Genomic DNA, 14,908 nt, shown 5'->3' on the forward strand with positions numbered 1-14,908 from the left:
TGTAATTTCCACTTTAAATACACAATATAATTACTGTGGAACAATATTTTATTATAATATATACACAGATATATAGACATATTATACAAGGATGAAATATAGTATGACTAGGCAATGGATACTTATAGGAGATCCGTAGACTTGAAAGGAATATAAAAAATTGAGTTTAAATTAGCTCTATTTTTCAACTGGAAGCACAAATTAACAACGAACATTTTACGTAAATAAAATGTAAATTGGACCTTGACCAAAGCAAACATGGATAAAATAATGAAGACACAAAAAACCATGGAGAGAGCAATGTTAGGAGTAAAATTAACAGACAAAAGCAAAACAACTGGGTAAGAAATAAAACAAAAGTCAAAGACGCAGGACATCATATAGCCAGGCTAAAATGAAGCTTCACAGGTTGTAACGGGTGCAAAGGTCATTAGTATTTTCTAATCACTGACTTTCGCTACGCACTGTAAATTTATTAAATTCATATTTGGTTATCAAAGAATTGTAAGTTTTTCACAGATCTTTCGTATTACGTAATTCATTCTTGATTCTCACGAACGTCGAATGTATAATCTGTTTCTACGCAGAATGTGACGTAGTTGTTTATGAGTGTCTTAGTTTTGTTCGCTGGTAAGCTTGCCCGTCAAAGAAATTAGAGTCATAAATCTTTCAGTAAATTGTTTTTACCGATATAAAGTCTGAATTTTGTTTGTGTTAGAGCATAAGCGGTTCGGCGATAGAAGCTTCAAAGTTTGATAAACACCAAGTGTTCTTATAGCTGACTTAAGCATTTTTTCATGGGAAGAATAGGCGGTACGAAGTATTGAAATCTGTTTGCGTATTCTCTAGATTGATTGGAGGAGCTGTTTTTGGTGACGCCAGGGAGTTCAACCCGAGGCGTGATTTGCAACTTCTTATTGGTTATGATTTGATTGATTGAATGTTTTAAATCTGTAATTGATCGTGTGATGATTTTGGGAAGGGCGTTTTGGTTCAGGAATCTGGTCGAGGTTAGAATCTGAAGAGGGCAGGAAGTTCTGTTAGGGCCGTCATCAAGTGAAGTTTAGTTTTGACTTGCAGTTAGTTTCCAGTGAAGTTAAAATGTAGTTACAAGTTTCTCCGACCGGCTGGCTAAAGGTCTGAGAGTTTGGCTCAGCTCGGCATACATAGCGGACAGAGTACGTGTACTCCGGCAATTTTAGCTATTGTTAGACTATTGTCGATATTGTTTACCACTTTTGGTATCAGTTTTTTTACATGCAGTCAGATCCAGGAATTATGCAGAATAAGTTTTCGTTCTGTGTTACTAGATTCAACACCCTAGTTAAAGCATGAAGTTTGCTTCCATTCTAATATTTTTTGATTTCGTTTAATGAACTATAAAACAAATCACTTTTAATATTCTTGTTCGAGTAGAACTAATTTGTTTTTTGAGAATGCAGGATGCATACAATTCAGAATTTTTCTATAAATATTTTTCTATGAACTATGGTTTCATCAATTATGTACTGTTGCTGTATCAACCATTTATAAAGTGACTTAAGTGAAGTGAAATCGCGCTTTGGTCTTAACAACCACCAAGAAGAAACAGGACAAAGATTGTACAAGGTATTATTAATTTTTTGTTATGTAGAACTTTTCTTTCTGTTTTCTCTCATTTTTTTGTTTGGTAATCTCTATCTCAGTTTGTAGCACCGTGAGATCACAGATTCGTAAACTAATTTTTTGTTCTAATAAAAAATAAGGTTTGATTTTCAAAATACAAATTTATTATTTCTCTTTCCCTTCTCTCTTGTATCGTAAGAACAATAAAGAATTAGCTGAGTATAGAGTAGATAATATAAGTCACGATGTATTTGTTTTCACGATATATTTGTTTTCACACCATATTTGTTTTCATATAATAGTATTTTATATATTTTTTATTTGACTATGTTTTTGTTTTATTTTGATTTAGCTATTTCCTTTATTATTTCTATTTTTTGTATATTTTTGGTTCCCATAAGGTAACCAGTGGCGCCCAATATTTTATTTCTTTTTATCAGACATTCTTATTTTGATGTTTCTATTATTTTTATTTCTAAGCTAATAAGAGTGTACTAATAACATCTCTTAAAAATCCACCCCACATCTCTTCCGATTCTGAGCTACCATGGACGATTGTTCTTCGAAGTGCATAACACGTCACATCTTTATATGACATATCAACATCTTGTCAAAATTTTATTTTCCATCAATGTTTCACTGGCATTTGACGTGTTAATGTTATAAGGTCATAACGCCAGACAAACGGACTTCTTCTTCTTAGGGTGCCTATCCGTTCCGAACGTTGGCGATCATTCTGGTCATGATGACTTTGTTGTTGGTTGCTATACGGAATAATTGTGTTGAGATCTTTCTATATCATGCTCTTCGGTTAGCAAGCCAGTATATTCTTCTTTGTCCTGGGGCCCTTTTTCCTTCAATTTTACCTTGTAAAAGGCATTAGACTAGCAAAAGGACAATAGGTGGAATACCACGATACCACAACCCAGCAAACAGACCGACGTGTTAATTACGTGAATTTTTGGTACATTTGTCACCAATATACGTAAATTGCTTATGTGAATTTCACGTGAAAATTTGGTTGGAATGTCACATTGAAAATACGTCTTTAAATTACGTGAATAACTCGTCTTCAATAGACATGTTATTTACCTTAAATAGCAATAAAATGTTTCGGGAAATTCATGTTACAAATACGTGTTGATTAACGTATCTTTTAGGGAATGTATATATTAGTATTCACGTGAAAGATACGTCCTCAGTTCACGTAAATAATTCGACCTTAATTAATTTATGAATCACGTAATTATTATCCTCATATGATATAAATAAAACAAGCATAATATAAAGTATTAACAATGTATTTATTTAGTAAAATTTAGAGACTTTAACACTAGAAAGCCGGAGGGGCCAATTTGGCTCCTGTTGCGATTTAAAGCTATTGTAGTTTTTTTATTTGAGACAATAATATTTTCATATTATATGACTCTTAATATTTTGATACAAAGCCTTATTTAAAACAAAAAAATATTGTTTACTAAATTTATTTAATGGTTTTTTAACAAATCTACCATAGAAGTCTAAAGGGGTCAAATTGGCCCCGTGTAAGTTATTATCGTTTTCTGGTAAATTCGACGATCCTTTCTTTCAAATTCCTGTCGAATGGGTAAAATTATATTTATGTATGTTTATTGTAAATGGTTACCCCTATACTGGTACTGATCATCTACGTAATAAAGATACAATTGTCCGCGAACACAAAGATGCAATTGTTGGTGTAGAGGACCAAATGACGCGTCTTTATACTACATAAGCAACTTCAAGACGATGGCCTATGTACGTGTTTTATCATACTCTTGACTTGGAAGCAATAAATGCATGGATTATTTATAAAGAAATAACTGAAAAGTAACCCCTCTGTGGCGCAGTGGTAAGAGCGCCTACCTTTGATCCTACCAGGGGCAGAAATTTTTCATTTATTATAAATTAATAAATGAAAAATAGTTTCTGTCCTTGTGGGATCGGTACTCACCGGAGGGACCGCAGACGTTCGGAAACAATTAGCGTCTCTTTGCAAAGACAATGACGTCGACTTTGCAAAGTAACAAGACACTTACTCAACACACCCACTACACATCACTCCTCTGACTTAGTGATAAGTTATACAATTACGTGGCTAAAGGTTCTAGTTCTAAACCAAAGCCAGAATCAGAGAAAAAAAAATAACTGAAAAGAAGTAGACTCAGTTTCCGTAAGTTTATTTTTCGGCTGTGTGAAGAATTATGGGTTCCATACCTTGTCTCCCGAAATCTGGAACTACGTCTAGCAACACCAGGTCTACCAACAACTATCACTGTTACTATCTAAAAACGAAAAAAATATCAGTTGAAAATATTTTGTAAAGGAAATCATACTTCAAATCATTGCCACGGTTGTAACAAGGCAATGTGTGGCAAATATCAAAAACTGCAATTTGTATGGTGTTCCGAATGTTTTGGATGGGCAGCGAATGTGTTAAACAATAAAAGTAAGAGATAAAATTAGATTCTACCGTCTAGAGTTGATTTAATTTCTTTAAACTGAGTTTTAATTGATTAAAGAACGTGGGGCCAAAATGATCCCTTCGGCTTTCTAGGTAGGTATGCTAAGCCAGATATTCTAGTGTTAAAACATTTGTCTTGTATAATTATTATACAATATAATGAACCAAAAATGGTACCGACCTAAAGACACATTAAAAAATTTGCCAACACAAAACACAACACAGGTCACTTTTTATCTCTAGGAGGACACTTCGACACTTTCTTGTTTTTTTCTAATTGCATCATCGGCACTTCAACCCTCGAGCAGTGAGGTAAACGTTAATACGAAGACATTATTATAAATAAACCCGCCTAAAATAAAACGAAAGAAATAAAGCTCTTCACGTTTCACTTTCACTTTTTATTGTGAATTGTGAGAAATGTGAAGCTGATATTAGAGGTGATTAGAGGTTATGATCATCGATTTTAAAAATCGATTATTTTTAAATTACAGTTAAACTATTCTACTTACTTTAAATTAGTATTACGTATTTTCTTTTTGTTTTTAAATTTCTTCTACTATTAACTACTTGGTCCTACTAAAAATCTATTTCAATACCAGAATAATATAAAAAAATAATTCTATAGAAACGTATCTATTATTCTATAAATCGATTAATTTAGTTTTCGAACCAACTATGTTAATCATGTACCGTGGTCACGTGATAGTATTAAAAGGAGAAGAAAGGCTTGGTAGTACGTCATCACCGCGCGCGATTTGAAAATTAGACTCAACATCATTTTAGCTCCTGTGATATTTTTAAAGAAAAAAACAGCAAAAATAGCGTCAAATCAAAGTTGGATTGAAATAGTTATGCTAAATAATTTTAAAAGCGAAATCATAAACTTTTTGTTTAAATATTGGTATTATTTACATTACTTTTACGTGAAATACATCTAATGTTTTGACGTCCATGAAATACAGTGAGTAAAATTCAAGCGATACGTATTTAACCAACACCGTTGTAAAATTTTGTTTTCCAAAATAGTTCTCAAAATTTAACCAAAGGGAGTTATTTCTGTTTCGTGATTATTACGTGACCTAAACGTACCTTTGCGATGTAACCGACATTCACACCTATTATAAAAAACATGGGCTATATTCGTCATTATAATTTTATATTATTCTAATGTCAAACATGTATAAAGGAAGCCCTAATATATAGGTGAATGATTTGGCACTAAAATACGTTTTTTTCCCGTCATAAATCACCGAGTTACGTATTCGTTGAAATTTGTAGTAAATTTAACGTAATCATCACGTAACTGGGCTCAAAGCTGTTTGCTGGGATAAATATAACCGCTTTTACCTGCAAATGAAATATTTCAGTAATTGATAGTCGACAATCGGCAACACTGGTGTCATAACATGATTGAATTTCCTAACCTAACATCGATGTATTTTGACACGTGCATGGCATTTTTATTACTGATGGGACCTTAAAAACCCAGTCAAAACTACTGTTGGGGCCAAAAGTTCCCACCTACTTATAATGGACCAATGAGAATTTTACGACTAATTATATATAATTGTCTAAATTAATCATTTTGATTATAAAACTGAATAGTTTCAGTCTCTTACATGTAAAAATAAATTCAGTGGCGAAAGGGTTAGGCAATCAACTCTACGTACTTTCTATGTTCGTTATTTATGCCAGATTATCAAAATTGATATTGTGAATCGACCAGGACACTTAACTCAATTTTAGCAAAAGTAGACTTAGTGAGTTTTGCCGGGACGACGACTATTGTCGGCTGCTGAAGCCAAGCTGTCTAGTGCGAGGTGACCCCAAGGTAGAGAAACGTGAAAATACTTTATTCTAGAAAAAACTGTATTTTGGGTACCTATATAAGAACTTCCATGGATAATAAAAAATACCACCAGTACAAATGATATAAATACCACATATTAAAGAACTAAAAATATACTTACATTTTTTTATGTTGTCAGAAAAGCAGTTTTTTATTTAAAATGTATAAAATTTTTATCAAAAGTAGAGTCTAAATTTCTACAAAAGTATTTTTTATACTTTTAATTTAGTTTAGACATGCGAAGAGTATTTCAGAAGTTTTGTATTTTATAACATTACATCGGGTAGTTTAGAGACTGAATATGTACTTTGTATAAAGCGAGTAATAAAGGAAAATCCATTTCCTTGATACTGCAATTTACGTTTAAATCAACGTTCTCTTTACGAGAAAACCACTACAGTCTACACAGTTTTCGTTTGCAATTTGTATACACAGATAACAGGTTAAGTATCTCTTATCTCCTGTAGTAATGATGAACAATACTTTTACAAACGCGGAAAAAGCAAAATTAATTTGGTTTTGCATTTGAATTAATAAAATTTTTAGTGTGGGTTTTCGGCTTCATTTATATCAACCATATAAACATTCATCTTCTTCTTTATTCTAACTAAGGTTTAAGTATTTTGCTTTAGGTTTAAAGGTACAATGAACTTCAGACCTCCGAAACACGTTGGATATAAAATTAAAGCTCTAAAACAATAATACAACTGGGAAAAATTGCTAGAAATAATAATTACTAAAAGAAACTAAACAAATGCATAATTTCAGAAAAAATTAAAACGAAAACGTTGAGAGAACAGTTGGAAAACATCAAACTACTAAACATAAATCCATACTTCAAAGATAAAGATGCATACAGCTGAAATAGAAGACCAATACCCGATATGACGAAGTAATCCAAGCAATTAATAAACTTAAGAGGAAACAGTAGCGATCAACAGGTAGCGAAAACGCATTCTAAGATTGCGGCTGTAATTTTGAATATTTTTTCGAGATATTTGGCACACGTATTCGTAATATAATAAAGAATGGCGGTACAGAGCCCAATTTGAAAAATTTATTATGATGTTTAAAATTTCCACATATTAATATATTTTTCAAATTGGGTTCTGTAACGCCATTCTTTATTATATTACGAATACGTGTGCCAAATATCTCGAAAAAATATTCAAAATTACAGCCGTAATCTTGGAACGCATTTTTGCTACCTGTTGATCGCTACTGCATCACCTTAAATAAGCCAGCAGGTAGCGATGGTATACCCACAGATTATCTAGAGCACAGTGGAGAAGCAATGTACATATCCACGAGCTAATTTCAAGGTATTTGGTAGGATGAAATAATTGCAGGTGAATGGGAAGAACGGGTTATTGTGCCAATCCACAAAAACAGAAAATAAAAATCAATGTATTAACTACGAGTATAGGGCTTTTCATTCACAGTAATTTGTTTCGAGCTTCTGTCATAGTATGTTGTATAATCTGTATATAATATTAATATACACAGATTGTACGACATCTGACAGAAGCTATAAACAAATGCCAATCGACGAAAAGCCCTTTTGCTTCTAAATATCACCTACAAAGTTCTTGCAAATATCCTGTTAGAAAAAAACCAAAACATACACAGAAGAGGTCATTGGGCAATATCAGTGCACTCTACTTTTTGCTATAAAGCAGATAATGGACAAATGCTGACATTTTGATCGTGAACTTCATCATAAGTTCATTAATTTTAAACAAGCATTCGATAAAGTATGCAGAGTGAGACTGGGCAGCGATGCAAGAATTGGCTTTCCAAAAAAAACTAGCCAATTTGATACGAATATGTATTATTATAGGGCTACGATGTAAGATAAGAGTTGGACAAGAATACTTGACAGTTGAAATAAAAACTTGGTGATACCCTCACCACAACTCTGCAAGATAACTCTGAAATAAATAATCAAAAGTGCAGGAATCGAAAACCGACTTCAGTATTTCAGTTACAGTTGATATTGATCGAATAAGAAGCAATAGATTAAGGATGAAGAAAACCTTTATCCAGTTCAAAAAGGAAGCAGAGAAGAGGAAGAGAAGAGGAAGCTCATAGACAGTTAAAATAAACACTCGGTGACACTATTCGAAGAAAACGCTTATCCAGTTCAAAAAGGAAGCAGAGAAGATGAACGTACCAATGAAAACAAAACTAAATTGAATTAATTTCTGATGGATACTAACAGTAAAGAGCAATCAATGTACTTCACCATGAAAAAAAAACTCACTACATTTTCTGGATGTATTAATCCCAATGGAGAATACAGGATATTCACTTATGTTGCTGGTTTTTCTCCTAATCCATAGACCGAATTATGGATAACATGTCATTACAAAGGATGTAATATTTTGAAAATTTATGGTCTAACCCTAGCAATTGTACAGAAGACTGCTTAAAGAACAAACTTCACTTAAAATTGGCTATATAACAATGAAGGCCGGTACCCCGTCAAAATAGCCCCGTCGAAAAAGCTCCGACAAAATAGCCCCGACATAATATCTCACACACAAAACAGCTCCGACAAAATAGCCTGCAGACAAAATAGCCGCGAAACAATAGCCTGCCCACAAAAGAGCTCCGACAAAATAGTCCCTACAAAAAAAGCCCCCTTCAGAATTCATCATGAAATAATCCCTTAAATATATTTGTTCGGAAATGGTAATTATCCTCTATTCAGATGTTTATCTTAACTACATTAAATAAAAATGGTCTTTTCAGAGAACTCGAACCCTGTGTCTTCTGTTAGGAAAAAACCAGGAAAAAAAATTCCTGGTTTTTCCTCGTGATTTACTATGGAATCACTAACACGAGAATTTTACTGTTATCATTGCGTGTGGTTGTCTTTTTAAACACGGATCACATGCTATGATTTTTTTGTGACGGATATTCTTAAGTTAAAGTTGATTTCATGTAATCGAATGAACTATCTTTCAATAAAGTCGTCCCAGGAAGGCAACTCATAAGTATTGGCAATATCATTTTAAAGTCCTCTACTTTAAAATGCATATGTCTGAATTGCCGATAGGAATGAGTGAAATTACATTTCACAGGTAAAAAAATATGTCTGTTATGTGTGCGTAAATGAAAATTCAATAAATACTCCTTTATTCTTAGATATTGCCTCTTAAACGGTTAATAATTTGAAAATTAACACTTCAATGTACCTTGCATTTGTTTATGTACTACATGCATTTATTTATGTCAAATATGCATGTATATGCATGTATTATTTGTGTCAAATATGCATGTATGTATATAATATTTTAAGTATGAAAGTTGCTGTGGTACTATCTTATTTTTCACCAATTCTTTGAAAAGTATAAGTGGTTCGGAAGAATCTATTGGCTTCAATTCAGCAAAATTTCTGCATAAAACATTGCAGCCTCTAATCAAGTTCTCATCCAGAAACAATAGGTTTTGGCGGAAGAGGAAGATTCGGCAAATATTCATATGCACTATTGCATATTTGCCTGACTCTGCTTATTACATAATTAAAATCACATGTTTAAAATGAGAAAAATTTACATGTAAAATTAAAAGTAACATAAAGAATCACCATTTTACCAGTGGTGTAGATTACTAGTGGTAATTATTAGAAGAATTGTTTTACTAAGCAACAGCATTTTTGTTTAATTTATTAAAATTTTGTATTTTGACAACGACGTCCGAAGTGGAAGTCGAAACGTTAATAAAATCATTTTTTTAAGTTAAATTGTGGCTTATTTTTCAATTAGAATAGTGCTTTAAAGTAAATGGTACTCCGTTAAAAGGTTAAAGTTTTTATTGGGGGTGTTTTAGCCGGGGCTGTTTTAGTCGGGGCTATCTTGACCGGGGCTATTTTGTGTGCGATATATTTTGTCAGTGCTATTTTGCTTACGGGCTATTTTGTCGAGGCTATCTTGTATCCGGGCTATTTTGACGGGCTTTTTTAACGGGGCTGTTTTGACCGGGTCATTTTGACGGGTCACGATGAAGGCCTATACCTAGTGTGAGTGTGAGGATTGCAATATAAAAACATCGACAAAAAGGATAAACGACAGGGGGCGATTAGTTTTCTTTGGTTTCCTAAACTCATTGCACAATGATACCTGCTGCTAGGTGAGGATCTAGCCACAGCTAACCTCCACGCGTTTTCCAAAAAACGCACATTCAGAAAAAATCTGAAATAAATATATGTTTCTTAGTGTACTTTTTCTGACCCATTTTGCTTACAGTTTCTAATCTTAGTTCCATTTAATAAGCAACTGATGATGTGAAGCGTAGTAATTCCAACGAATCCGAAAACCCTTTGTCTCTATAGTTATATATCAAGTTTACAGAAAATGCACCTCAAGATAATAATATGCAACTCAATGTTTATTCTGTATATTTGACTTACTTGTACCTACGTAGTTTTGTTAAATAATTACTTTAACGTTAATTACGTTAACGTTAATTAGTCTTTTGTATTTCTTCTTCTTATTCTTCTTCTTCTTCTTCTTGTAATAGGACTATGTCCTGTTTCTTCTGTTACAGTCTTTGCTGCGATCCGGAGCTCCAACTCTCGTACCATCGTTTTTTGGGTCTTCCTATGGGTCGCTTGGTGTTGGGCTTCTGTGTTTTCGCCCAATGCACCATACGTTCAGGGTCCATCCGATCTACGTGGTCCCTCCACATGCGTCGTCGCGCTCTTGTCCATCTCACTACGTCCTGAACGCCTAGCTCTCTCAATGTGTCTTCGTTTCGTACTCTATCTCTGAGTGTGATACCTCTTATGGATCTTAGGGTTTTCATCTCTGTTGTTCTCATGATCTGTTTGGTCTTTGTTGTCTCGGCCCTTGTCTCAGCTGCGTATGTCAGTACGGGTCTAACACATGTCTTATAAATGCGGACTTTGCTTTCGGTGCTCATATATTTATTCCGCCAGATTATATCCCTCAGGAAACCAGATATTCTCGCTGCTATTCTTTTGTATTTGTTATAATTAATTTGTTCTTTGAAGTAATTTTATGATTGCTATAAAATGTGATTTGATATGTAACGTTTGCTTAATTCGTAATTATTTTCATATACGTTCTGTTGATTGTAAAAATGAATATTTCTGCCTATTCCTTGTCTAAAGCTCTAAAGTGTAAAAAATACTGGTTCCCACTTCATTATGCAAGAAATATTAACATTATTATAAGCGGAGGAGAGAGGCTGCTGAACTGAATGTACGTCTTCTTCTTCTTTAGGTGCCGTGTCTGTATTCAGACGTTGGCCGTTATCATGTTTACAATTTCCTGAAATCTCTCTCTCTCTCTCTCGGCTGCTGCGCGAAATAATTCTACTATGCAGCCACACCATTGTCTAATATTACGCAACCATGAAAATTTCTTTCCACCAATCCATCTCTTTCACTCCACTTTTCCTTGTATTATAAGGCGAAGCAGATGGTATTTAGGTCCTCTAATTATATGGCCAAAGTATTTTATGATCTTAAGTTTTTTTCCTCTTTATGATGCTTATGAGCAGACGTTCTGGATTCAGCATTTGAAGAACATCTTCATTGTAAGTGTGCGAAATCCACGATATCTTTATGATTCGTCGATAGCACCACAATTCGAATGCTTCTATTTTGTTTAGCATTGTGGTTTTTAACGTCCATGTCTCACAGCCATACAATAGGATAGATCACACATAACATTTCAGCACCTTCTTTCGAATATTCATCGACAGGTTTCTGTTGCATAAAACTGGTTTCCAGGTCATAAAAGCCTTCCGTGATATTTCGATCCTAGTTATTATCTCTTCATCAGAGTCACAAATTACATTTAATCAGTTGCCAAGGTACTTGAAATGATTCACCCGTTCTAACTCCTCTCCATCAAGAGAAAGCTGACCTTGATCTATATTAATCTTTCCAACTGCCATCCACTTTGTTTTTGAAATGTTGATTTTAAGGCCTCTCCGATAACTTGCTTCACCGACAAGATTTAGTAGTGTCTGAAGATCTTGTAAATTTTCAGCAAGAATGGCTGTATCGTCAGCGTATCTGATATTGTTGATTACTTCTCCGCCTAGCCTTACTCCCTCTTAGTCTGTCATCCAAAGCCTTCCTAAAGATTTTTTCAGAGTACAGATTAAAAAGTGTGGGTGATAAAACACAACCTTGTCGTACTCCACGTTTTATCAGCAATTTTTCAGTACGACTGTCTCCAATTTGGATAGAGGCCACTTGATTGTAATATAAGTATTTCAGCAGTTTTATATCGTAGTGGTCAAGTCCTGCTGCCTGCAGGCAATCGGAAAGTGTATCATGTTGTACTCGGTCGAATGCCTTCTCGAAGTCGATGAAACAAACATAAACGTTCTTTCGGAATTCACAACTTTTTTGTAATAGAACGCGAATACAAAATAGTGCTTCTTTAGTTTCTAGACCATTTCTAAATCCAAATTGCTTATTACCCATTCTAGTTTCGCACAGAAGCAATACTCGGTTTTGTATAATACGTAAAAGTATCTTAAGTGTGTGACTTATCAAACTGATTAGTCTAAAATCGCTGCATTTGGAGAGCCTGCTGTTCTTTGGTAATGTTATAAACAGTGACTCCAACCAATCATCTGGTATTTTTCCTTCGATATAAATTTTTTTTAAAGAAAGTAGTCAAGTAGATAATGTTTTCCTCATCTAAAAGTTTAAGTAGCTCAACAGGGATTTGATCTGGTCCAGGTGCTTTATTGTTTTTGGCTTGTTGTATTGCTTTTATGACTTCTGACTTCAGTATACTGGGACCTCTGTCTGATTGGTTGTCACAGGTAGTATTTGGAGCATTTTCTCGAGAAGCATCGTCAAAAAGGTCACTGATGTGTCTCTCCCATTCTTTGCACTGTTGTTCGCGATCACAAATTTTTCCATCTGCGATTTTAAGTACGTGAGCATTTTTCTGTTTTCTAATTCCGGAGGTATATTTAAGTTTCTTGTGGAGGTTGAAACTGTCATGGAGTCTTTTTGGAGTCTTCTCCTTCTTTCTGGACAAGAAACAGTAAAGTATATTATGTAAATATGAAACGGACATTATTTCTACGTCCTACTTACAACCCTATCTTATTGTGGGTAGTACGAATCATATTAGAAGGGTGCATCACAATTGTTTAAGAAAAGAAACATTGACGCTATCATCTATAGTCGTGCAATCATCCGGAGAATATCTATCGATAATCTCAACACTTTACTTTTGTTTCTGGTCTGCTGCAAGATAGACGTCTCTTTGCTGCGCGGTAGCAGTTGCTACTCTCATCCCACGTAGATATTCAAGATTTGAGTAAACGATTATTTGTTGCAAGATTATATTGTTGCTGTTGTATATCAAGTACCGTTCAATAACGTATGAGCATTTTAATTTTTCTATAAATTTATTTAAATGTGTATTTTTTACTGTTACATAGCTATTACAAGCTAGTGAATATTGCTGAAGAAATGAATCAAAATTATTCAAAATCTATATCATCAATTTTATTTTTTAGCAATCCACAGCTCAATGGCAGAAGGTGTTTTGGCTATGCGCAGTTATTCTCTTCTCCAGCTGTCTTTTTTATGTTTTATTCGCATCGGCTGAAGTTGCAGCTTGGAATAACCCAAGCGAATCACTTCCAGAGGCTAAGAAGTTGGTTAGTAATAGCAAAACTGGAAACAATAAGGATAGGAAAGGAAATAATGAGTCTGAGAACACAATTTAGTGCTAAAGTTTGTAAATAATGGTGTTTCTGAGACTGGATGTGTGTTCGGTGAGATGTTTGTTTGTGTAATATACTTATTTAATTTTTAACGTAATTATAAAACTGTTATACTGAAAATAACTGAGAGGGATTAAATTTAAAAATATATATCAAAGAGTCTTTCTTAATCCATTATTACTTGAACTGTCATTGCTGCTCCACAATATTAGTAATATCGAGTAATCTGTTTGAATCCATTAAGTGCCAAAAACAAACCCTCGAAACTCTAGATGACGTACCTTAGCAATAACCCTGGGCACCCAGGTGCTTCGGAGGTTGGTTCTGATTGCAAATTAGTGTTAAGTGACCCCAAATACCCCGAAATAAGAAAATCTGGCCCTTAATATACTGATTTTAACACGTTTATGCATTTTTCGATGCGTTTTATACACTTTAAAATGTAATACATAATGCATTTCCACCAATTTTTTTTATTGTAGACTTTTTTCCAGACGTCATCCTAATCATAAATACAATGCAAAAAGTTGCAAGTCTCTATGTACCTACTATATTTAAAAATAGATTTATTCCTGTGTTTTTAGTGTTAATAATAAAAAATGGTCTAACAAAAACAATGCCATACCTACATGTAAAATTAAAGTTGATCATAGTCTACAAATATTTTCATTTCTACATATTTTCCGGTCAATCTACGCTCTTTTTTTCTAGGCCTGATAAGAATAGTATGTATTTATTATTCAAATCTAATGTGTTGCATTTTTATTTTCAAAAGAACGAATATCTGTGAAATTATGTGAATTATCTACCTCGACAAATCGTATAGACATCTGTTTCTGGGTGCATGCTTTGTTAAATGATATACCTCTCTCTGTTTCAGCTACTTCTCAGCGCCCTGTAATTCTGTAAAACTCTTCATAGCCTTCGCCCTTCATAGATAAAATTTTAGTTAACTGTACTGATACCGAACACTCGTGGAATACCGGTCCCACTCCGATATCAACCGATAACAACCGAGTAGATACAACACCCAAAATCAAAATAGGTACACGCTCTGATACGATTGGTACGAAGTAATCAGAGTAATCAAAGTAACCAAAGTAACGATTTACCTCTCTGTATAGTAATCGATACTTTCGGTATTCGTAAGTAACGAGTACTTTGTAACGAATAGTTTTTTTTTCAACATCACTAATGTACATACATGTTTTAATTGTACAGCTCTCATGTGAAGAAAC

The 14,908-nt window shown here is 33.8% G+C and overlaps 1 protein-coding gene across 1 annotated transcript in view; it reads left to right on the forward strand.

Moving 5' to 3' along the window:
• Positions 1-13,803, forward strand: part of LOC126891843 (sialin-like) — a 79,230-nt gene extending 65,427 nt beyond the window's left edge. The window contains exon 10 of the mRNA XM_050661174.1: positions 13,461-13,803. Coding sequence (XP_050517131.1) covers positions 13,461-13,673 — 213 coding nt within the window. The 3' untranslated portion in view covers positions 13,674-13,803. The remainder of the gene's footprint in view (positions 1-13,460) is intronic.
• The last annotated feature ends 1,105 nt before the right edge of the window (positions 13,804-14,908 follow it).

This window comes from Diabrotica virgifera, chromosome 9 (genome assembly GCF_917563875.1).
Source record: "Diabrotica virgifera virgifera chromosome 9, PGI_DIABVI_V3a".
NCBI classification, from domain to species: domain Eukaryota; kingdom Metazoa; phylum Arthropoda; class Insecta; order Coleoptera; family Chrysomelidae; genus Diabrotica; species Diabrotica virgifera.